The 25,669-nt window shown below is 39.0% G+C and overlaps 1 protein-coding gene across 4 annotated transcripts in view; it reads right to left on the reverse strand.

Moving 5' to 3' along the window:
• Positions 1–25,669, reverse strand: part of LOC146479004 (E3 ubiquitin-protein ligase rnf213-alpha-like) — a 102,653-nt gene that overhangs the window by 6,421 nt on the left and 70,563 nt on the right. For all 4 annotated transcript variants that reach the window (XM_085111197.1, XM_085111198.1, XM_085111196.1 and 1 more), the window contains 21 exons: positions 24,989–25,097; positions 24,253–24,344; positions 23,475–23,720; positions 17,071–17,182; positions 16,462–16,905; positions 15,752–15,871; positions 15,336–15,443; positions 14,151–14,204; positions 13,516–13,716; positions 12,974–13,073; positions 12,502–12,539; positions 11,786–11,883; positions 11,144–11,297; positions 10,738–10,918; positions 10,439–10,530; positions 10,265–10,322; positions 8,478–8,677; positions 6,545–6,686; positions 5,841–5,924; positions 5,461–5,638; positions 4,318–4,525 (listed from right to left, as the gene is read on the reverse strand). In XM_085111197.1, the coding sequence (XP_084967323.1) occupies positions 4,318–4,525; positions 5,461–5,638; positions 5,841–5,924; positions 6,545–6,686; positions 8,478–8,677; positions 10,265–10,322; positions 10,439–10,530; positions 10,738–10,918; positions 11,144–11,297; positions 11,786–11,883; positions 12,502–12,539; positions 12,974–13,073; positions 13,516–13,716; positions 14,151–14,204; positions 15,336–15,443; positions 15,752–15,871; positions 16,462–16,905; positions 17,071–17,182; positions 23,475–23,720; positions 24,253–24,344; positions 24,989–25,097 (3,019 nt within the window). The remainder of the gene's footprint in view (positions 1–4,317; positions 4,526–5,460; positions 5,639–5,840; positions 5,925–6,544; positions 6,687–8,477; positions 8,678–10,264; positions 10,323–10,438; positions 10,531–10,737; positions 10,919–11,143; positions 11,298–11,785; positions 11,884–12,501; positions 12,540–12,973; positions 13,074–13,515; positions 13,717–14,150; positions 14,205–15,335; positions 15,444–15,751; positions 15,872–16,461; positions 16,906–17,070; positions 17,183–23,474; positions 23,721–24,252; positions 24,345–24,988; positions 25,098–25,669) is intronic.

Genomic DNA, 25,669 nt, shown 5'->3' on the forward strand with positions numbered 1-25,669 from the left:
CTAATTTTCCCGTGTCTTGCTGCCGTGCTTAGCCACCGGCCTTTTCATCACTACGGCATTTTCTAAGCGTCACCTTTCTCTGGGTTGTGTAATATTTTTGCAGGACCTGGATTCATGTCTTGCATATAAGGCATCCTCTGGTTATCTACTGAGTTTTGTATTGAATATTTCTAATGAAAAGAGGCAAGAAAGTGAAGGGACTAATTGAACTGAAAAACAGAGGCAGATCGATGTCACGCAGTCTTTACATCCAAGTGATCACGTGCCGCAAATACATCCGCGTGGATATTTTTGTCTTGCTCTTGCTCATTTCTTCATTTTCTTCCTTACTAGCATACAATGTTTTCCTTTTGATTTTCGTAACTTTTTTATTTGTAACCACAAGCCTATTTCGAAGGAGAGTTCTTTGTATGCAATACTTTGAGTCGGTGTATATACACGCAACACATTTACTTTTCCCATTTATTTCTAGTGACTGTGCAACAAACTAGAAATCCTATCTAGTTTTAGCTCCAAAAGTCAAATGCCTGGGAAGGTCCATTGCTAATGATTTCCTAAAGCAGAAGAAAGGGAATAGTAATATATCTGAAACAGGGCTAGTTACTGGCCGCAAAGTGAGTTTTTGTAATTTGTATTAATTGTACTTACCAATTTGCCTATGGCAGGTGTACACGCCAATGGGTCCTCTTCGTGGCGCATCTAACTTTTTAGGAGTTATATGTTCAACAAGATACCTTTTGATGCAGAAGTAGACGCACGCTTTTATATGATTCTCCAAAAATATCCCTTTGGAAACTGAAAATAATTTGCTTTTGGGTTCGCACAAGACATGTTTCTTTTCGCACGAGCAAAGAGCACGTAAAACTGTTTTGAGAGTTGCCATCGAGAGAGATCTCAGTTTTTTAAGTTTAAAACCGATAATTACCGAACACAATTAGATCTGTGGCAAACGGTTTGTTTACCTCTACAAAAAAGATTCTAAATATAGAATTCTCACGGCTTTCGAGCTGTGATCTTCGATCGCTCGCCCGATAAGCGAAGCTAGCACGTTCGAGACTCCTAACTTTTTTTAAATTCGGCAAACCTTACTAAGCGGACAAACTCCACTGGATTAAAATCTTTACAACTTTACAAAGATATGTACAGGAAAATGAGTTTAGGTCTTTTTAAGTGTATTGTATAACCTTGAGCGCTCACTTTGTCAAAAAAAAAATTGAAATCAAACATTATTTACAATTCGGCATTCCGAGTAATTAGGACGCATGTGTTTACTTCTGCCGAAATTGAGTCACTTGCTCTGCGTCATCGGTTGAAAAATTGGAAGATGGAGAGAAATTGCTCGTTTCAGCGGCTAGTTGGTAGCCAAAGCGGTCAAAAGCAAATGACTCAATTTCGGCAGAAGTAAACACATGCGTCCTAATTACTGTTGCCGAATCGTAAATAATGTTTGATTTCAAAGGAATTTTTTTTTTTTTGACAAAGTGAGCGCTCAAGGTTATACAATGCACTTTAAAAGACCTAAACTCATTTTCCTGCACCTTTCTTTGTAAGTTGAAAAGATTTTAATCTAGTGGAGTTTGTCCGCGTAATACGGTTTGCCGAATTTAAGAAAAAGTTAGGAGCCTCGCACGTGCTACGTAGCTTTGCTTATCGGGCGAACGATCAATAAGTGAGAATTCTATATTTAGAACCTTTTTAATAGAGGTAAACAAACCGTTTGCCACAGATCTCTCTCGATGGCAACTCTCAAAACAGTTTTACTTGCTCTTTACTCGTGCAAAAAGAAACATGTCTTGTACTGTGCGAACCCAAAAGCAAATCATTTTCAGTTTCCAAAGGGATAGTTTTCGAGAATCATATAAAAGCGTGCGTCTACTTCTGCATCAAAAGGCACCTTTACAGGGCTGTCAACCTCAAACGTCTTCAAATATGGAGAATATGACTTCCCCGGACAGCAATAACAAAGAGCCTTACAGAGGCGTCCCATCCAGGCCAAAGTCACGGGTTCAGTGAGCAGTGGGGGGGGGGGGGGGGGGGGGGAGGAGGACATTAAACACTAACAGAAACATCGCTAAACATTTTACATATTCTTGTCAGCAAATTCGAGTCTACGACAAATAGAAAACTTCGTCAATTATCCGGGAGATTACAGACATAAATCTGGAGACCAGAAGATACGGCTCAAAATCTGGAGATTACAGACATAAATCTGGAGATCGGGAGATAAGGTTCAAAATCTGGAGACTCCCGGATTATCCCGGAGAGTTGACAGCCCTGCCTTTTTGAAATAAATGTGATGCGGTATATTTCCAGCCTGGTGAATGAATGAGAATGATGAATTATTCTAGAAAGTGACACAGGCATACTCGGAAATAAGAAATCCGAGTGCTCCTATCAGGAGTCGAACCTAAGACCTTCCGATTAGTAGTTCGGATGCTGCACCACTGAGCTACAGGAGACTCGTGGGAGCTAAGGCCATTAAACTAGGTTCACGGGAAAAACATCCTGCATACTGCTAGGACTTGAATGTCGAACGTGTCGTATATGAAATAAATGTGATGGTATATTTCCAGCCTGGTGAATGAATGAGAATGATAAATTATTCTAGAAAGTGACGCAGGCATACTCGGAATAAAGAAATCCGAGGAGCACTCGGATTTCTTTTTTGCGAGTGTGCCTGTGTCACTTTCTAGAACAATTCATCATTCTCAAAACGTATCTTGTCGAACATAATCCTAAAAAGTTAGATACGCCACGAAGGGGACCTATTTGCGTATTCACCTGCCATGGGCAAATCGGTAAATACAATTAATACAAATTACAAAAACTCGCTTTGCGGCCAGTAACTAGCCCTTTTTCAGATATATATTACTATTCCCTTTCTTCTGCTTTAGGAAATCATTAGCAATTGACCCTCCCAGGCATTTGACTTTTGGAGCTAAAACTAGATAGGATTTCTAGTTTGTTGCACAGTCACTCGAAATAAATGGGAAAAGTAAATGTGTTGCGTGTATATACACCGACTCAAAGTATTGCATACAAAGAACTCTCCTTCGAAATAGGCTTGTGCTTACAAATAAAAAAGTTACAAAAAATCAAAAGGAAAACATTGTATGCTAGTAAGGAAGAAAATGAAGAAATGAGCAAGAGCAAGACAAAAATATCGACGCAGATGTATTTGCGGCACGTGATCACTTGGATGTAAAGATTGCGTGACATCGATCTGCCTCTGTTTTTCAGTTCAATTAGTCCCTTCACTTTCTTGCCTCTTTTCATTAGAAATATTCAATACAAAACTCAGTAGATACCCAGAGGATGCTTTATATGCAAGACATGGATCCAGGTCCTACAAAAATATTGGACAACCCAGAAAGAGGTGACGCTTAGAAAATGCCGTAGTGATGAAAAGGCCGGTGGCTAAGCACGGCAGCAAGACACGGGAAAATTAGCGAAGAACATCAAAATTATTTGCCTTCAAATACCCATTTGGAAGGTAAGCTGTAACCGAAGTATTATCTCAGGTTAACTGGGTAGTTTTAATGGGAAATGGCAGGGTTTTACAATGGTTTGCTCAGAAAGCGAGCTAAGCATAGTAGAATTGTTTACATTTCCTGGTTAAACAAGATCTCCTCGAAAGGTCAAATTGGGTCAACTTGCATGGGGCCGCTCGCCTCACAAATAACTTTTGCCAAGAAAAAAATTATATCACGTTCACAAACAGCTCTTTTACTTGCTAGAATTGAATTTTGAAAGAATTCTACATAATACCGAGTATGTTTTGAGATATTTGAAAACGGTATGGAATTTTTGATTTTCAAAGTCTACAAATTTCGGTTCTCTTCGCTTGCTCTCCAGGAATTCGAAATTACAATTGTAAGTCTAAACTATCATCAAAGCAGCTTAGCAATACCTCCTGATTAACATTGTAAACTAAGAAAAACCATAATTTGCTATGCGCCTTCACGCGAGTTCGATTATCTGATCATGAAATTTGACCTCATTCCTGTGATTTTCCGGCTTCACCGGTTGTCGACGGTTTTTCGTAATTTTCTCAAAAATGCAATAACTCTAGAACCTAAAACTTATATCACGATTCTTAGCATACCATACGTTATCTCTGGACGAAATATCAAGGGGTCCATTTTTCCGACCTTGTGCCGCCCCTCACGCGGTGGTTAGGGAAAGTTGCTCTTAATTTTTGCAAATCCGCCGTGTTCGTTAAGAGACACTAAAACCAAAAATTCTAAAGCCGTTTCCATCATACCCCACGACAAAAAACATTGATATAGCACGAGTAATCAACGGTACGCGGTTTACCTTGAATTCAACAAAGGGTCTTCCTCTCAGAAATCTGTCAATCAACTGTCTTTCCAGAGCAGCCCAGTCATACTGAACTAAAGTCTCCTGTCCTACCTCTAGAGAGTAGTTACAGTGCGCCAGGATTAGAGGCAGCAGGTCCCTCTCGGGATCATAGGCTATCAGTTGTGACATGGTCACTTCTGTAACGGAAACACGTTCCAAGGGGCTGGCAAGAAATTAAATCACAAGCGACATGAAATAAACAAGATATTTTGGTGCGTAGTGTCGCTGTATTATATTTACGAGGAATATACAGCACGGCTCGCGTCTGATACGAAAAGCGCGTGTGCGCATTAAAAAACCGCTTGGTTTTAACAGTATCAATAACTAACTGTACAAATAACGCGTCATTGCGCGTTATGCAAACAATATTAAGTGGATTTGAATGTCAATGAATGGCATATGTGAAAGAAAAGTGATGTTACGTCACTGAATGAAAATCATCAATTATTTGATCCAATTTAGGAATCTAGTTAGACAAAGTAACTGACCGTTTGAAAATTTCGTCAGTTTCTGACAAAAAGGTCAATCATTCCGCATATTTTGCCTTTTCATCTTAACAAAATCATGACCTTGACCGTCAACAGGATGGAGGAGGAATTATTTTAAAATCAAAATGTGCTGCGTTTGTCCTTTTAAACCGTCAGAGGACTATGTGGGGAGAAAAGTTAATGCAATAAATTCGAATTTAGCCTTATCAGATATCGATTTACCGACCTGACTGAGTACGTTCAATCTTACGCTTTACAATTTGTCGGCCGCCGATTTTCGTTTTTCTGTTGGTGTAGGGCGGGATGAAAATCAGCCTGATTCAAAACTTCTGCAGCATTGCCACAGATTTTTATAAATCATATCCTTCGTCAAATTGGGCCAAATTGGCTCGATTAATCGGTACCTGCAAATTAGACTAGTAATAATAACTCCGTTTGATCGTTATAAATTCATTTCTTAAAATTTTTCCATTATCGTTGACAGATATCTTGTCTAACTTAACCATTTCAAGCTCACCTTGCGAAAGCGATTTTTTTAAACTATAAACCCCACCAAACAAAGCTAGCGTAACATGAAAAAAACACCGAAAACAACAACAAACCACTGTACCTTTCTTGGTTAGTTGCGCTTCGGTAAGTTCCAAGAAACTCGTTATGCGTGTTAACTAAGAAAAAGAGCAGCGACATGGAGCACACACCCATCCCCGTGTTACTTGGAAGCAACATGGCGATTGGACAGTTGTTGTCCATGGCAATATTACATAGATTTTGTGGCACCCGAAGACGACCTGCAGGAAAAGCAATAATTTAATAAGCCACATATGCTTCGGCTCACAATTAAGTGAAAATCTAGTTTTTGAAATTTTCACTTTCGAATTAAAACCTTAACATTTGGAATTCTCTCCAATGCATTCAATTCAAGTATTTCTTTCACACAGTTAATTAATGCACTTTTTACAAAAGTACGGAATAAGTAGACCACCTTCTTACCTTGCTCACCAAGAAATGAGCGACAAGAATTCCATGCAAGTTTAAACCTCTGTATCAAACTGCTATACTCGTCTTTCACGTGCCCTACACAACAATAGTAAAAGAGTCAAATAATGAATTATCTTCATCGCTGTTACTATAAGCAAGTCTGCCTTTGATTTCTTTCGTTCTTTTTTTGACATGAAGGTATAAACCAATTGTTAAAGCTTTTATGTCAAAGGTGAGTAGTATGGTTGGCTACTAATTATCAGTGTTGGGTTTGGAACTCAGTGTGGAGTGGAAAACATCACTTTCCACCATTGTAGGCCTTTGTATTGTACTTACAAATAGAGTTCGTTGGAATCTCACAGGACGAAGGGTAATATAATGTTCCATTTTTACCATTGTGGTAGTCATTGCTGATATACCTGGCTTCACAGGTCTTTCAACCAGGTAGGCCGGTGTCACGTCTTTTGCCGCATGTTTAATGATGGTTTGTGTTTTTTCTTGCTCGAAAGGTTTTAACGAAGTATTTTCGATTTTCGAAAGTTTGCAACACCAAAAATAGTCTATTGGTATAGTGCGGACCAAATAAACCTTGTTTTAAGATCACCAAAAGAAAGTTCTCGTTAGAAACCATGACAAAAAGACGATAACGGGGCGTCATAAAGATGACATTTTTTTCAATGCCAAAAAGAAATACCCTTTAAAGTGGCATACTCTACCTCTTGGAAGACTCTGAAGAAATTCCCGGATTTGAAAATTCTCAGCGTCAGTTCTGTCGATTCGTCTATGAAATCTGTCCATCAACAAACGCTGAAGACGTACGATATCAGGAAGAAACTGCACCGAGCGCAACTTGTGTTCCTAGATCAAATAAATGGAATAGCATTCAAAACGCGATGAAATCTAAAATTGCAACATCAGACAATGCATCTTAAAGAGCCAATGTCACTCATTCAAGAATCACTTAGAATAGTCAAAACATATAAATATTGGTAAAAAAAATAATGGCCTACTTTTGTTAATGATTACTCTGCTTGAACATAAAAAATACTATTTTCTTTGGCAGTGTATGCCCATGATGGAAACGGATTACAACTAATTGTTTAAAGTTTTCCCATGAGTGTTGAAAAAATAATGATGGTTGCTCGTTCTAAGAGAAATCATCTGAATCATCTTTTCTTCTAATGTGCTAGGAACAATTTTACGTTTGAGCAAAGGCACCTTGCCAAATACAAGGTACAGTATTGAACAAAACACGGCAAAATCTATGTGACGTTGACACTTTAAATCGCCTTATTCATTTACAGTATAAGCCAAAGCACACACAGCAGGGATCGTCACGCGCCTAAAATTAGTTGCCACCCGAAAGCAAAAAACGTAGGATCTGTACAAGTTGCGTCCTTTAATAGAAAGGATTCACGCGAGGGGAGCGCGTTACCCTTCACGTCACGATATTTACCGGCTCAATTTATTTTGGAAATTATTTTTGAGGGATTGTTATCGCGATTGAAATTCACTGGTATTAAATTAACTAGTATGTTATCGGGAGTTTCGAGATTGAAAATTTATTTTGGCCATTCCTAGGAAAGGTTGCCCAACATACAATTCACGATACTGAATTGTCCAAGAGAGGCGCTTCATGAAAGCTGCTTATTCCACACTCTCCTCTTGTGTGAAGAACAGTTCGGCCTTAGCTTAAGAGAAATGACTCTTCCCCTATCCGCTAATAGTATTATTTACTAAAAATACGTGACTCGCAAAACCTCGCGAAGCTGGGGCTGGGTGGAAAGCTCTCTTTACCCGTATTGTAGCATGAAATGAGGAGCATAGCAACTATTTTGATGAGCATGGTCTTTTCGAGGTTCCACAGGCTAGTTTAATTTGCGGTTGAAAATCTATTTCTGACGGGACGAAATGTAAAACGTGCGTGAAGCGCTGTCGTGTTCGATGAATTTATTTCCCACGGAAAATTATTTTACGGCGGTCACAAAACGTGTAATTTCTTAAATGCAATCTTTCACAAAAAAGATTTCTGGAAGAAAGGGAAAAGATTCTGGAAAGATAGTTCTGTATTCAGTGAATATTGATGAACATTGCAGTTGAAATCGGATCCGGCACGCAAACTTTCCCGATGTATGCAAATTTTACTCCAGACAACGCCAGACAGTCTGACGTCATTCATACTTTGTTTTTCACTGTTGCTAGGCAACAGTGCGGACACCTTCAACGAAATATATAATAATATATTTAAACATATATAAACATATATATTTAAACATATATATAAATATATTTTTCGCTCGAATTCACGCGGCTTAGCTCCGCTTGGGCCGGCTCGGCCCGACAAATTTTATTAACCTCGCTTCGCGAGGAAACAGACAGCAGCTGAGGATAAAGTAAGAGGGGTGGGGGATTTTCAAAGATTCTCTATTCCCAACTTGGCAAATGCCTATACTTCCTTAGACATTTAAGTTTTCAGACACATTGTCTGTAAATCTGTAAAAGGAAACCTGTCGTCGGTAGCATATTGGAAACAGGAATTACATAAATCTGCGTAACGGTAAGTGACTGGGATATGCCGTTGTGGATCAGTGGAAGCATTGTCGGTCGCCCGAAGATATTTTCTGCCATGTAAACTTCTCTTAATGTTACCTGTTTGAGAAAAGTGCCTAACACTTTGTGCTGGTTAACAGCCGTGGACTGTGCTTCCTGCTGAAATGAATTTCCCAGATGCTCTACAGTGACCTGTCGTCGGTACTTCCAAAGGGACCGTGACATTGGTGTCAACATGCTGGTGGGGTCTTCTATTTGCTCTTCAAACTCGTACAGTTGCCGCACTAAAGGATCACTTCCTGGTGTATTAAGGGGGAAAGTAAACAATACAGATAACATCTCTTTAAACAATCAATGCCACAGTCAAACACTTTCGCCATGGTCCAAAGAAGAAAGCAAACAAACAAACTATTCTTTTTCTTTTTTCCTGTCACACACCTCTTTGGGAAATGATAGAGACTGAGTAAAAATTCAATTCCCTTACTACAGTGAATGAAGTGAATGAACTTGCATTTGCGTTGCTCAGGCAGACAAGTAAAGGTTCCAGCCAAATACAAACACTGCATTTTTACCCTCTCTGATAAAACGGTTAGCTCCTTTAAGTGGACACTTGAATATTAATGCCTACTATTGGTGTCCACTTACGGAGGATGGACTGTATGGTGTTCATGCTGGTTTTATCTCGATACAACCTTTCCATTTTTTCTTACTCAACGACAGCGACAACAGCTACAGAATAAGGGCTATAAACTCAAGTTGATGCTGATAGATAAATCTGGCAATAATGATGCGATGTCAGGCCCGTAGCAAGGTTAAAACAACTGAGGGGGCTTAGCAAAATAGTGAAACAAAACTACCCCCCCCCCCCCCCCGCCTCGTCACTCAAAAACTGACTGATTTGGGAGTTTAAGCCGCCGTTACAGGTTGAAACTTTTAGCTGAAACTTGTGTGCAACGGCGCTGCGAAACATGTTTCAGCAGGTGTTGCACCGTGTAACATGGTCGGTTTCGTGAAACTTTTTCGAACTTCCGTTGCGAGACAAGTTTCACAAAAAGTAGAACCGCTTTCTACTTCTGCAAAGGCTCTCAACGGTCGCAATGGTGAAAAAACAAATTCACCGTGAACACCTCTTCGTGAAACTGGTCTCGTTCGCCGTTGCACACAAGTTTCAGCTAAGAGTTTCAACGTGTAACGGCGGCTTTTTAAGATGCAACGGGAACATAAAAAAGTAGATTAATTTAGCAAGTAAAACAATAACTTTGCACTTGAATCACACTCTTACGTGCATGTTTTTGCCTTTTCTTTAAAGTGGACTACTACGTGAAGTTTCCTAATTTCACGTTTGAAGGAGGACGTAGACAAACGACGACAAATTTTTCTTTCTCTTTTTAAATTTGGAATCGGGCAGTAAGAATCCGACTGCAGGAGAATTCTTTTTTCTCTGGTCTTGAGGACATATTTGTGTGGCTTTTTTGTCTGACAACGCGGGAACACTAAATTGTTATAAACTAAGGACATTTGTATTGCTTAAAATGAGCGGATGTCTTAGGAAAAGAGCAGTTTATTTCGATAGCTTTCACGGCTTCAGATTGGTTGATTTCAATCCATTTTGATTCTTATTTCCGATTTACAAGCCGGATAGGAGTGCCTGTTAGCGAAAGAAACTGACAGGTAGTAAACAGACTATTAAAGGTTGTGTAAAGGCATTTGCAGCGTCAGAATTCGACATTAATTTGTATTAATTATACATTTTTTGGCACATTGCTTTTTAACTTCCAAAAATTCTGGGGGGGGGGCTCAAGCCCCCCCTGCCCCTCCCCTTGCTACGGGCCTGGATGTTTATCAAGAAGAGGTTACAGCTACAGTCTACGAATTAAGGATCGTACCAAATCGCTCATCCTCCATTAACAGTTTTGAAGCCTTCTGTAAATTCTGGTCAAGTTGCTAAGAAAAAAGTGAATAATAGAGCAAAAAATTGTTATCCGAGACCACAAACGGAAACAAAAACAAAATAATAATTAAAAAAAAAAGGTCGCTAAGAAATTTCTTCATACGCATACCCTGATGACAGGAGCAATAACAACAGAAGAGAAATCTGTCTCCCAGTCACGTCGACTGTCTCTGGTCTGAAGACGCATGTCGTGAGCGTTTGCTGCAAGGCAAAAAGCAGTGAACGAAGATAAGAAGAAGGAATTTAAACCTACAATGCTGTTTACCAGATGTTGCAAAGGTTCCACTCATATTGTTCAATCATTGTCGGGTTAAAAGTTCAACCTGTCCTAATCAACCTTACAAATATTATGAAAAACATTCCTTTAAAAACGCCATTTTCAATTATTTTAATCCATTTTTGTTTTACCAGTTTGTCCTCCATTGAGTATGATCATTTGGTGCAAGACAAGATGCACCGCCAAGGCTGCGTCATCAACACTTCTTCCTAACGCCCTTCCAAGAACATCAAGGTCCCTTTGCATATGTTGCCACAGAAATTCTGCAACATGTCCTGGCTGACATGGAGGCGTGATCACTTCTGAGGTGGCCTTCAATGAAAATATAAGGGAAATTGTTATGCTACTTTTCTCAGCACGAATAAATAGTTTGAGATGAGACTGGCTGCAATAGTATTATCACTCTCTCCAAATTGCAAACACAGGATCTAGCTCACAACCTATAACTCCCTTATTCTTTATAATAAAATTTGCAAGCCACTAGAAAAGCCATTTTGGTACGTAACTGTTTATGTACAGGGTCGTCAATCACATTACCTGCGCATTTCTACATGCTCCCATGACCATTGCAGAATGCATAACAATTCTAAGAAGACTACATAGAATTGGTGACAGGTTTCTCTGCGGTTCAGCAACTGTAGGTCTCGAGCCTGGTTCACCGAGGGCGTGACCAGTCTTTGTTCTGTCTTTCCTAGAAATATAACAGTGGAAGTTAAGAGTCAGCAGGTACACTTAGTACGGTAGTTTAATAAAGCACTATGTTACTTTAAACGGCGTAAATACAGAAACTTTATAAACGTACACAGTTATGGGCCTCATTAACAGTACGCCATGTTCCTAAAAAATATTGCTATTTTGATTTTATACTAAAACTCTAGCATCTCAACGCCGAAAACCAAAACAACTTTTCCTATTTCCAATGACAACTTTGATTACAAGAACCTGATGAAATAAGAACGATGCCCTGCGAATGTGCCTTAAAACATAACATTCACTTCACGTACATGTACAAGTTAAATTCCCTTATGTGAAAGTGATAATTTCCTTGTAGAATTTTATTTCATTGGGTAACACGTCTTTCCGTTTATATTTCAAGCACATGTGGTATTTATATATCAAGCATCTTCGTTCGCTCCACAATTCTAGAGTTCTAACACGCCAAACAATCAAGTCAGTTACCTGTCGGAGATCTTATATTCGCCCAGAAATCTGTGCTGTTCTCCTCCCAGAACTCTCTTACAGTCTGGACACTGACTCTTCTCCATTGGCTTTGAACACTTAAAGCAAAAAGGGAACAAAACATGTTATGAACAAACACCCAATAGTAACCAAACAAAATACGCACGATGGTCAGTAGGTGCGGAGACAATTATGACTGGTATAGCCAGAAAGGCAACGAGTTTTGTAGAGTGTCCATATCACAATACGCGCAATAGAATAAATGTGATGGAATATTTTAAGCCTAGCGAAAAAATGAGAATGATGTATTATTAATCCAAGGGGTTGGTATCAGGAGTCGAACCTGGTGAACGTAGTTTAATGGCCTTAGCTCCCACGGATCTCCCGTAACTTAGTAATAGAGCATCTGAATTAACAATCGGAAGGTCCTAGGTTCGACTCCTGATAGGAGCACTCGGATATTTTTCCGAGTATGCCTGTGTCACTTACTGAATATTTATTTATTTATTTATTTATTTATTTATTTATTTATTTATTTATTTATTTATTTATTTATTTATTCACCACGACATACAAACATAGAAAGTTACAATGAATAATAGACTAGGATCTAGGAATAATAAATAGAGAGAGCATAGGCAGGCACATAGGCAGAGCAAAGAAAACAGGCATTATGCTCGGCAATCCATCCAAACTTTAAGCTTTAACACACTTACCTCGCCAATAAAATACGGATGCTTGCAATTTCCGCATTCTGGAAAGTAAGACAAACCACTTAACTACTGCAACACTGTGAACTCCATAAATGGGGTGTGAGGAAAAAAGTTTAGATTATGGTTAATAACATGTAAGGGCCCACCATCTTGAATCAATATGGATGAACATTGTAAAGTGACCAAACACACCGCACCTCTCCCTCCTGATTAGTGGCTAGAGAATTCAACCGCTGGGCGTACAGTATCCGGTTCGACTGAGAACCCACTTGCTTCTTTTCGCTTCCAGGCTCGGAAGGTCAAAAGAAACAGTTTAGTGGTAACGATGAATTCCCATTCAGTTTACAGTCTGAATTTCGACCTTGAATAAAATTTGTTAGAACCAGCTACTGATTATACAAGCATTTGAAGAACGGTAGAGGCAAGAGGCCACAAGGTCGGAATACCAAGATACCTTTTGTGTTTCAACACTCACCATACCACTGTCCAACATAATTAGTTCCTTGCATAGTCTGGGCGATAACGTTGATGCACTCGAGATAGTTGTCCTCGGGCATGGTTGGTAGGTAAGAATTCTAAATAAGAGTGGAGAGACAAAGAGAAAGTGTATGCCTTAATAAACGATTTTTCCTTTTTTGAATTAGGCTTCTGTCATTTTCCTTTAAATATTAAAATTGTCAAGACATGGACATGGAGAAGTTTAGGTTCACTTTTAGAAGCCACTGCTTAATCTTTTCCCCCTCAAGGGTAAACTTTCTTGTACTATCTAAGTATTTCATGACCCTAACTTTCCAAATTTCCAACCATTTTTCCTTCGGTTCCTTCGTAGTAACAAAGTACTGGCACAAGCCGGAAAGACTGAAATGAGCTTCAAAAGGGAACAGCTATTGACCAATATGTTTTCACTTTTCAAACGGTGATATCACCTGGTAAAGCATCCCGTTCCTAAATAACAAAATCGAACCTACCTCGATCAAAGTTACGAGCAACCGAAAATATTCTACGATAAAAAAATACCTTCATCTTAGATGGATCCACCATTAATGCATAAAGAGGTTCAGCCAGTGTCCCTGGACCAACACACTGCAAGGCTACTGAAGTGTGTATAACTATTTCTGCTAATGTGTGTTCCTGTGGACTCTTTCCTGGAAACACTTGAAGCCTCCTGAATTGGCCTCCCTGGCTATTTTCGAGAAGTTGTCCGGCAAGAAGTTGACCCTTCAAAGACGGAGCACAGCACAAATGTTACTATCAAGTTATAAATACCGTCTGGGCAAAGAATCTATACTACATTACAAAGTGAAGAATTTTTCTATTTAGACAGGAAAAAAAGAAGGCATCAAAACAGTATATTTTAATATCCGTAGAGTAGGTTTATCAGTTGAAAACCTGAATTCTGCGTTTACCCTCATAAGCAAATGTCTGATATTTGAGGAGAGATAAAATTGACAAAAAGAAAAAATATACTACTAATTTCAACGAAAACAAAAGATAACCAAAATTCTAATGTTATATTTACTTTAAGTGAGATCTGAGAAATTGGCATGAAATGTAATTCATCATCAATTATTTCAGTACGATACTCCTTATCGCCAAAAGTCAACAATAGAGTATTATAAAACAGGTCTTCTGCAGGGGATTGTTTATCTCACCGTTGAGGAAATATTCCCTCCATTCTGGATAAAATCATGCAGCTTTTCCTTGACCTAAAGTGTTGAACAAGAGGAGATAACCCAGAAACATTAAAATCAACACAAACATCCTAAAAAAAATTGACCTGTTGAGAAAGAAATCCCGTAAGCGGTAAAATGCCGATTTGCAAAGTGTAGTACTATGTGTTGCTCCACAGACAGATGCAATGCAATGCTTTTCACTGATGAAAAAGATAGCAATATTTCACCACAAACTGCCACAGAGGTTAGAAAGGGTGGTGGCCAAGAGTTCAGTTTGTTTTTCTTTTCAAAATTCCACTTGGATTCTAGAGAAGAGTCGTCAACCGTTTCTTTTATGATAAAGTTTCCCGGAAATCGAAACACTTTCCTTTTCTTTTTTCTGTTTGGATGGCCGTTTGGATAGCAGTTAGATGGCGCTATTCCAGTATTAAACAACCGAGATGACGACTGATATTGAACAAACTTTATTCGATGGATACGGGTTATTAGCTCTTTGTTAAATGGAGACAACCCCCCCCCCCCCCCCCCCCGCCACCAACCTTTTGGATTCCATCTATCGTGAGAATGAGCGGAGTCGTGGACCAGGATCCAGGTCCCCCGAGTTGTCATCCACACTGGAATAGCGTTCGTACTTGACTCTTTCATCGTGTAACGCATAAATGAATTCCAGCAGAGTCCATCCCCCCCACCCCCGGGCATTAACGGGGCATTTTTCAACATTGTCCGTCCTTGGGGTCGGGAATTAGCCTACCCCCAGACATTTGATGACCTCGTTATTTTGACCTCGCAATGTTGTCGATCGCTTTGTTTGAATAATAGGTTCACCAGCAAGGCAATAAATTCTTGATTACCTACGTCTGAAGATGGTAGATCAACAGAACGAACGGTCAGTGGTTTATTTGAATTAAGGTAAACCCAGAGGCGAAGAAAACGTCTTTTTAACTGCACCGTGAGGCGTTTGCCAGTTCACTGTCAACAAATGCTTATGTCCGGGGGTAACTGAACCGGGAAGTGGGAACTCTTGGAACTGGCTGATCCGTTGAAAACTTGGATGAAATGTTTCATCTAACGAAAACCATTTTATTCAACATTTTGCATGGTGCAGATGTCGTTTAGATGTTTAATGCAGCACGATGCTGAGTGAAATAGGCATTTAGTCCTTACCTCTTCAGAAACGTTCTGTTGTTGAAAAGACGCATTGACCAAGGTTATTTCACGGTAAAATGCCAGGAGAAGAAGAACGTCTTTGTAGACACCTTGAACTTCACTCTTCTGCAAAAACGGTCGGGGACACAAAATTTTGAATCACTAATATCAATCAAACTAGAACGCATTGTTTGGTAAAAAAAAAAGACTCTACTCGAAAATAAACGCTTGTCTTAAACGCAGCTACACCAATCAATTTTTCACTTTTCATTGTCACATTACTGCCTTTGCAGGTTAAATATGTGTAACTTAATGGCCAAAGAACGACATTTTTTACGAATACGGTACTGGGAAGGGATAGTGCATCGACGAGGTATCGTCATCTCTGACCAAATCTACAAAAAAAGTTCCGTCCTTTGAATGGTGATCCTTACCGTAATGGCAGTAACAAGGTCTTGGATGTTTCCACTGATCACTGCTTTTGCCAGTCCTTCACGAATGTCACGATACTGATTCTCATGAACAACAAACCTGTCCTGGATGACATCTTCCTCCTGAAAATAAAGTCATTGTTGATAAAGACGTTTGAGGTCACTTGAGCTGCATTCGCTTGATGATAATGATGGTGATACTAGTGATACATGTGACTGATGGTGATGGTGGTGGTGCTGCTAGTGTTGGTGATTGTGGTAGGTATGGCAAGGGTGACGTTAATTGTGGTTATGATTATGTGTGATTTATATAGAAAAAAGGACTTACGTCGAGCAACCCCCCCCCCCCCCCCCACTACAAAAAAAAAAACGAACAATAGGCGATTTTCATGATGGCGTCATTTTACTACAACTACCAGAATTCATTTCGTTTTCCTTTTCAAATTCAAATTTTGTAATCCCAGTGGACAGCAAAGAACAATAGCTCTAATTAGCATGAGAAAACAAAAACCAGAAGGATTCTGGTAGTTGAAGTAAAATGACGCCATAGTGAAAATGTCCTATTTTGATTTTGTTTGCTTTGGGTCGAACACGTGAACACAGTTTCGTCACGTGAAATACAGATTTCAGTTTCAAGCCTTAGTATGGGCAATGATAGAGACGTTTTTACGTCCTGCGTCTTCTTTTTTTCTTTCTTCTCAACTAGACCTTACCTGTTGTCTAGCCTCAGGTGGTACAATCCACTCCAGCTCCCGGTACCCAACAAGAGTCCTGACGCAATCGAAGCCATAACGTCTGACAAGCTGCTTTACAAGGAATAGCTGGGGTGTGCTGCTGGAGCCTTCAATACAAAGTCGTTTAGCAGAATCTAGTAGTGACATCAGCTCCCTCTTTGCATCAAGATCTGCAGAATAACTAGAGCCTCCTTCGATGAAAAACTTGTAAAGGTAATCTGCTACCAGTGTAAGCATGTAGCGTCCTTTGGCAACGCTTTCCAGTGAATTGGCATTCATCCCAAAAAACCCGTCATCATCGATCGCAACAGTCTCAGTCTCAAAAGCAGTGAACACTTCAGAGCAAATCTTTTTGGTGTGTTTGAGTTTAACCGTCAATTTCGAATCGACAATTTTTGCTTGGTACCGACTTATCAGTGTGTCCTGAAATTAAATAACAGCAAATACGAAAACATAAAATTGCTAGCATAACCCTACTATCAATATTAAATTAGAACCACATACAAAGCCACCATATCCGACAGTTTAAAAGCTGCAGTAACGGTCTTGCTATATTTAGAGAACCAGCAAAGCAAGAACAACACTTACCTCCATACACTGAACGCAAAGGAAGCAAACTTCTTTAATGTGCTGGGGTTCGGGCCTCAAGCTCTGAGCTTCTTGCAAGAAAATGTCCAAATGTTCTTTCACTGACTTTGTGCTAAAGCAAGACCAGAAAACAAAATTCACTTTAGTTATATATCTTCAAACGTGGTATCCACTTCACTCAGGATATGCTACAAAAAAAAAAAAAATGGAGGGCCAAACGAATTCATGATAAAGGTAAACTATTTTATAACATTATTATAACTAAACACAAAATTGCTTAGTTCAATTGGAGTTTTGAGTTCATCACAGCATTTCCTTTGATAAAAGAAATCTAAGGCTCCTGTGAGCCAACTCGTGAATGCAGATGACACATAGTAATTGAAATTTAGACGGCTACGGAAACTTCCTCAAAAGCTAAAAGAAATTATATCTTTGCCCGATTATGTAACGAAAAATGACCATTCTTGTACTATTAAAATGATTGTCAAATTGTTCTGTACAGATTGAATAAGCCGATTATTCTGATGCGCCGATTAAAAAAAATCACGTGTTTTCTTTATTCAAAGTTCATAGGAGCACGCCATGTGAGACTCTCTATGGGTTTTTCCGAAGAAATCGAAGACGCGAAGATCACCGCGGAAAAAACGAAGATCTTAAGATTGAAGCGAAGATCTAAAAATTGACCTAAATTTGCGTGATCAAATTGAACACTCAGATATAAAACTGTTAAAACTCGTAAACACTACAGAAAATATCTGTTATTTCTGAATTTTGGCATTTGACCACATTTCTGTGTGTTCTGAATGGGGTTGACATACCTGCGCGACTCCCGCTGTGTGTCCGTTTTGGTTTTACAAGCATGTCTTTAAGCGATTTCCTTTTGTATAAGAGAATCTTCCCTTTAGATCAAAATGTGATTCGACGGCTCTTAAAGGTGTTTGTCTTGATCGTGAGGGGGAATTCTCAAATATACTGAATGGAGGGTTTCTTACTGATCACTAAGAGCCGTAAGGATTAGGTTTTGATATGCCATTGTGTATGCTAGGTCTGTGGCATTTGTTAAGGGTTATCGGCTTGGATTGACTTCAAGATTTTAGGTAGCGCTAGATAAATGTTTTCTGTAAGGATACAGGATCCGTGGATTTCTTAACTCGTGAATTAATGCTTCTGCTATTGTATCTCGCTGCGTGAAGATTGCACGGATAAGAGTGTCCAACAGATCCTCGTCTTTACAAAGCTTATCATTGTTGTCTCTCGCTTTCGAGAGCTATAGCTTGTTGGGCTGTCTTTTAGCTCTCTGAGTTGCTTCTTACCTTAAAAACAGCTATTACTGTTCTTAGAGCTGACACGTACCTCCATTATTTTGGTTAGCTCGCATCCGCAGCAGATATTTAAAGCTAAGACAGAAAACTATCTTGTAAGTCTCTAGGATGATAGTTAAATTTCTTCTGGCGAGTGTCTAACGTTGTTTCTCATGCAAGACTGTAGTTTCGATTTCTTGGAATCTCATCAGTTGCTAGCATGTTAAAATGGGGTAAAAACGTCGCCAAAGAATCCAACAATCCTTTATTGTTTCAATAACTGTTTCTATTGGTTTTCGTGGATTTAAACAGTGAGTTATGCAATTTTCTATTGAAGTGAAATATTTATCAACTGTGAATAACACTGAATAAACGTTTAAGCCATTTCAATCCGAAAAAACGAAGATCTTCCTAAAAAAAACGAAGATTTGCGAAGAAATCGCGAAGAAAACGAAGACCGTGGGTACCCATAGAGAGGCTCCCATGTGCAGCTACGTCATGCAAATTCGTGTCCCCGATAGTCCGGGGCTACTGGATTTCGCGATCGGGCTAGTGGATTCTAACCATCACTTGCCCGATGGGTAAGTGAAGTTTTTTTGGGAATTAAAATTACAAAATTATTGTAGGGCAAGCCGATCTCAAAAAGGGAAATATGTTCAACAAAGTATCGCATTACATTTCATGCCCGACATAAATGCGTGAAATTTTTCCTTTGGAGTTCAGTCCACGCAATCCTCAAGTAAAAATAATGAACTATGACAAGCTCTTGCTAAATAAGAATTATTTATCGACCGCGTCCTTTTGCTTTCCCATAAATTTCCAGTTGTAAATTTCGAAAATGAAACATTTTTTCCCTGTGAAACCCCTATGAAAGCTGACAAGATCTTAAGAGCAATTCTCCAGGAAAGTGAAGCAAAGTTGGAAATGAAAATTTTTAACCCCCCTTCATTTTTTGTGTGGAGGTAGGTTACTTGGAGGGATGAACATAAACAGCCATATTTGGATCGGCAGGTGCGTCGTTGCCATGGAAACCGCACTTGATGACGTCGGCCTGAGGTCTATGTTTTGACCAAAAAATTCACTCTCAAATAGTAAAAATAAACGAGTCTGGCTCTCGAGTACATATGAACCAATTCAAATGAAATTCATACAGAAAGTAGAGGCACTCTCCCAGTTTATAAAATTTGCCGTTAGAGTATTTTGGGTTCTATAATCAAGAAGACAATGCTCGTATTACTATGTTGCCTGTCAGCAATTTTGACAAGAATGAAAAACAAGCACAACCATATTCGTTATTTCTCCGAAAGTACTGTTTCCACATAAACCAAATTAGCAGCAGAGCTTACATAGATATTGAAGTTTATAAATATTATAAAATCTATTTGGGGAAAATTATATTCTGGCCATGGGTGTTGAAGACATCCGAGGCAAGTTGCAAAAAATTGCAAAATTGGAAATGTTGAGGTCTCCAGTATTTGGCTCAAACAGGCTTTAGCTAGAGAATATTAGCTTCAGAGGTTTTTTCATTCATCTTATCTGTTACTACATTTGATTGATTAGGTTCTGGCCAACGAATTCGATGAAATATAAATTAAAACAAAGTCTACCTTGCAACTTGTGGGAATTTCTTCAGGGTGCTTTTGTCGTATAGGATGGGTCTCTCCTCAGTTCGCTCGCTCCATTTTTTTGACCAAATCTTACACAGACTCTAGCGGAAAGGGCAAATCTAACTGGCTAGTCTAGCCGAACATCTATTTGTAGACCAAAGATGATGATGCATTAACCCGAATAAAAAACAGTCGAGCAGGTCAAACACAGTCGTGTGTCGAGTATCGAAATAATTCATCAATACAATCCATCCAAGAAGTTAAATAGATGCATCAAGATCACAGCTTAGCAAATAATGCATGTCTGCGACGATTCTGAATAAAGTCTTTGGCTAAATCGAGCCGTACATTCCGTGGTGCATGGTTGAAAAGCCAAGAAATCGTTGTTTACGACCTGTTTACGACCAAACGTGTGTAGACCGGAAATGCGAGTAGCAAAACTGCTGACCGGATGTTGTTTTAAATGCGATATACGCACTTTTTGTTTGTTTGTTTGTTTGTTTTTGTAGCTTCAGCTAAAGCGACATTGTCGCAATGGCATTATCTTTTCTTTAAATATTTTTGGTACAATATATCATTGATAGAGGGATAAGAGGACGACTTTTGATCCGCTTTTATGACTGTTTTACAGTGGTTAATAAAGAGGACAAAATAAAAGCGTTTCACTAGTCGTTTTACGCAACCACATAAGCCGCCCATGTTTCCTGGGTTTGTTTGTTTCTTTTTTTTATTTTTAATTCATTGCTTATTGGATGTTAAGGATGGCTTGCATGTAAGATACGTCGCTGATCTGGGGCATTAGCGTACACATTAGAAGTTACGAAGTTGGAATTTTTGATCCACCTCTCCTCCAGAAATAAATAAGTCCTCTCCAAGCCGATAAATTTTCACATTTAGTACCTAATACCTGCCCAAATTTTGGCATTCTTTTTGTTTATTTATTTATTTTTCGCTGTTGTTTTTTTTGGTGGGGGGAGGGGTGACCGGACGTAAATTTGTGCCGTCGATCAAAAACACTGTAAGGGAAATTTGCATATCGTCGTGCGAAGGAAAATGTCCTGGTCGGGACAATGGAAAGTTGTTCTCTTTCAAATCCCAAAAGGGACGTTTCGGTTTGTGAGTGCAGTGGAAGCAATATAAAACTCAGTTAATGTCAAAGGGACATTTCCAGGCACGTGCAAGCCTACGGACTTGGTATAAACCGTGATGAAATCAGCGACGAAATGGATCTTATTCTATGCCGTGCGGGTAAATAAATGTAACATTTCACGTGCGAATTTTTTTTTCTCTTGTCACGAATAGTTTATCATAACTGAATTTGTAATTGCATTTTCACAGTCTAAAAAGCAATCTTTTTTTTGGGTGCGGCTATTATGATCATGCGTTCAATTTTCACCTAAGCTTCAGTTCAGCTTCATTTCCTTTGTTTTTGTTTTCATTCGGTTATTCTGTTTTCTTTTTGTTTTTGCTTTTTTTGGCTTTCTTCACCATTGCCATTGTGAAACAACCCCTTACAAGAGAATATCGTTACACTTACATCCGGTGTTACATCCCATTACATTGTGTTACATCCGGTCAGCAGTTGTGCTTCTCAGACTTCCGGTCTATGCGTTCAGTTTATTCACCATTCTTGGCTTATCGACTATCGCAATACCTGACTCGATTTTAGCCAACGACGTTACTTTGGATTGTTCAAAGGCATGCATTTGCTTTGTACATCGATCTCGACACATTTACTTTACTTCCTGGCTGAATAATATTGATGAATTTAGGTGCTCGACGGCAGAAATCGCAAGCATTACGACCATGTTTTGGACTTTGTCAACTATTCTTTGTCAAGTGTATGCGGGCTACTTGTATCATCATCCCTGGTCTGAAACACAGCAAACTGGATATTCGACGGGAGTAACTGTAAGTCTGCGCTAGATTTGGTCAAAAAGACGGAACGTGCGAAGGAGAGACACTGGAGAGAACCACGCAACGAAAGCATCCTGACGAAATTCCCAAAACCTTCAAGGTAGGTTTTGTATCAATTTATATTTCATCAAATTTGTTGGCCAAAGCCTTATTTACTAAACGTAGGTAGCAGACAAAATGATAAAAGATACTTTTGAAGCTGATTTTCTCTCTCTAAAGCCTGTTTGAGCTTATTACTAGAGCTCTCAAAATTACCAATTTTGCAATTTTTTGCAATTTGTCCCAGGTGTCTTCAGCACCCATGGCCAGAGTATAGTTTTCCCCAAATTGATTTTATAATATTTAGAAACGTCAATATCTATGTAATCTCTGCTGCTAATTTGGTTTATGTAGAAAGAGTACTTTCGGAGAAATAACGAATATAGTTGTGCTTGTTTTTCCTGCTTGTCTAAATGGCTGACAGGGAACATAGTAGGACGAGCATTTTTTTCTTGTTTATAAAACCCAAATTATTGTAACGGCAAATTTTATAAACTGGGAGAGTGGTTCTACCATCTGTATGAATTTAATTTGAATTGGTTCTCATGTACCCAAGAACCAGACTCATTTACTTTTACTTTTTGAGAGTGGAACGTTTGCTCAAAACATGGTCCCAAGGCCGACATCATATAATGCGGTTGCCATGGCAACGATACATCTGCCGATCCAAATATGGTTGTTTTTGTTTATCCCCCAGGGTAACCTACCTCCACACAAAAATTGAAGGGGGGTTAAAATTTTTCATTTCCAACTTTGCTTCACTTTCCTGGAGAATTGCTCTTAAAGTGTTCATTTCACCAGAAATTTGCATAATTTGTTTACGACGTCAATGATGCGTGACATGGCACGTTCCGCTTTCGCGTGAAAACTGACAAATTAAATTATTTTAATTAAATTATTTCTAAATTAAATTATTTTTAATTCTTAAAAGAAACCGCACTCTGTAGAAAAAAACGAAAAAAACCTATAACTTTGCTCAGATTCAACGAAAAATCTCCATTCTTACACTGAAATGATTGTCAAATTATTCTCTACAGAATGAATGAGAGAATTGTGACGCGTCGTGAAAAAAAATTTTCACGTTTTTTTTTTCACTAATTGAGTTTACGACCCCGGACTTTCTGAAAAACTGAAAAAACTTGTAACTTTGCTCAGATTGAACGAAAAATCCTCCATTCTTGCACTAAATGATCGTCAAATTATTCTCTACATATTGAATAAGAATTTCCTGATGCGCCGTGAACAATAAATGTTCGCGTGTTTTTCCCACTAATTGAATTTGAAACTCACTCACTGCGCACGCCCGAAAGTTAACGACAAAACCGACCGACCGACTGATCGACCAAGTCAAAAGCCAGCTATCGCTATAACTCGTTCATTGCGCTACGCGCATTCACGAGTTAAAAAGAGTTGCCTGGGCATTAAAAGGACACAGAGGGAGCTAAAAGAAGCAACCCCCCTTTTTTACTTTTACTAGATGTGTTGTGTTTCTTATAATAAAGCATAACAACCATGAATACCAGTTTACATATTGGTTTACCTTGAGCGTAGAAGCTGCTGGAGAAGAAAAGAACGCACCACAGGGGTGGGGTCGATACCATAATCGGGAAAAGGAGAGAAATCTTTAGTCTGTGCTGACTGCCGACCAATCACATAGCGCATAAGGAGGGAAAGAGCGTCTTCTTCAAGATCTTTGGATGATTCACCAAAGCAAAACAACGATACCAGTTCCATGAAAAAGGCATTGCATCGACGACGTAGCTCAGAATCAACTTTTTCATCGCCCCTTTAACAGGAAGACAAACTCTTTAAATTGTTTTTCGTCGAATAAATTAAGTTGACAATAGGGACCTCAAGCAACCACTTAAAGTTCTTTGCGATTATTCCAGATAGGTCAAATTATAAAATGTGGCCAAACTGTTCAGGAATAGTATTATTGTGAACGGCGTTCAAGTTCAAAAAGAGAATGAAAAATTTACCGCCGTGTGCTCACATTCTCCATTAAACATTGAACTTGGCCATTTCACGTTATTTTGCAGAGGACGGGAAAAAACTACAAAACGTTATGACACACCTGGAGAACAATTGTTCATGATTATTGCTCGTAAGATTGTATTGTTTTGGGGGTGTACTGGTTACCATCGCCTTAGTAGCTGCTTAACATAAACCTAATTCTCTTACATGCTTAGCAGGTTGGCCGCTCTTTTATAACTTCAGACCAAGTAGTGTGAACTAACTAATTTCAAAGACCTTTCAAAAGGACAACTTCCCCAGAAAAAAAAAGTCAGATACTCCTTTGCACATCTATACCATTATACCTCGTCTGGGCCTCTTCGATGAAATTAATCAGGAATTTCTCGATGGTCTGTAACGACGTCAGCAGTGAGAAGTCTGCTTCCTCTCCCAGAGCCTTCACAAATAAAAAAAAATTAATAACTTTACAACATGTTACTTTCTACAAATAAGGTAAGTGAGGGAACAGGTTCGGCCAAAACGTTTTGTGACACCACAGACGGCGTATCATGTACTAGCATACGATTTCAAGGCAACCTAATTTTGTAAACAAAGCTATATACCAGGGCCCAGTTGTTCAAAACCCGATTCCGGAAACCCTGGATTAACGTTAACTTTAATTCGAGTTTAATAACTCATCAATGAAGATTCTTCCAAAAGTTTTTGACTTAAACTTTTCTTTACCTTTAGCCTTTAAAGCCATTTTTAACGAGCGGGATGAAAACATCGATTATTAATGGCAGATTAGCGTTAATCGGCTTTCGAACAACCCGGCCCAGTACATAAGTGCTATCTGGAGGCTCTATTATCTCAAGTCCCCGCTATAAGAAGCCCCGGCTCGAATCCCTCATTATCTATAACAGAAAATGAAACCACGGGATGATTGTATTGGAACTAAATAAGCAACTTGATAAAGGTCAAATTAACAAAGGGCTTGACTGGACTTCGTGTTTTGTTTGTTCACATACCTCTCTGTTTAGTTGTTTGCTTTTAGTACTTTTTTGTACATGTTTGGATAAACAGACATAACGAACTTCGTACCTTCCACAGCCGCACCACGCTTTCCGAATTAAAGCCATCGTCTTGTTCATTGAATAAAGTCACGTGTTCAACAAACAGCCTGACGGCTCCTGTTCTCTGCCACATCAACCTGATAAAAACGAAGAGAAAAACACATGTAGTGGACTGAAGGACATCATATTCGTAATTCTTTTAATAACTAAGAGTTAACTTTGAAAGCTAGTGAATACCACACCGGCATGAGAAAATTAAAACATTGCGCTCTTTATGTTAGAGAATATCTCTTCAAATAGCTAGCGTCTTGGGAAAGGCCTTAACTTGTCATAGGCATCAACGCTAAGTATAATATGGCAGTATTGGAGTGCTTAGGAAAGGATTGCTGTACTGCTATATCAACACCTGTAAACTTTGCAACATTTCCTTATCAATGGCCTTAAAAACTTGGTCACTTTGCTAATTTTACCACACTTCACCCATTGCTGGTATTTCTTAAGTTATAGCTCATATTTTCTCAAACGCATTAGCAATTAGTGAAGAAAAACGAAAGGAAATCTAGGAGGTTTGGAAATGGGATATAACACTTGTTCTTGGGTTTGATATATCACATTAAATTTCTAGTGAAAATTATGTCACATCAACACGGCTACAAAGGGCGTATTGAAGGATATTTTCCTAGGAACATTTTCCTCACAGTTCTTGAGG

Source organism: Pavona decussata, unplaced genomic scaffold, assembly GCF_977016875.1.
Source record: "Pavona decussata unplaced genomic scaffold, jaPavDecu1.1 SCAFFOLD_61, whole genome shotgun sequence".
Lineage (NCBI taxonomy): Eukaryota > Metazoa > Cnidaria > Anthozoa > Scleractinia > Agariciidae > Pavona > Pavona decussata.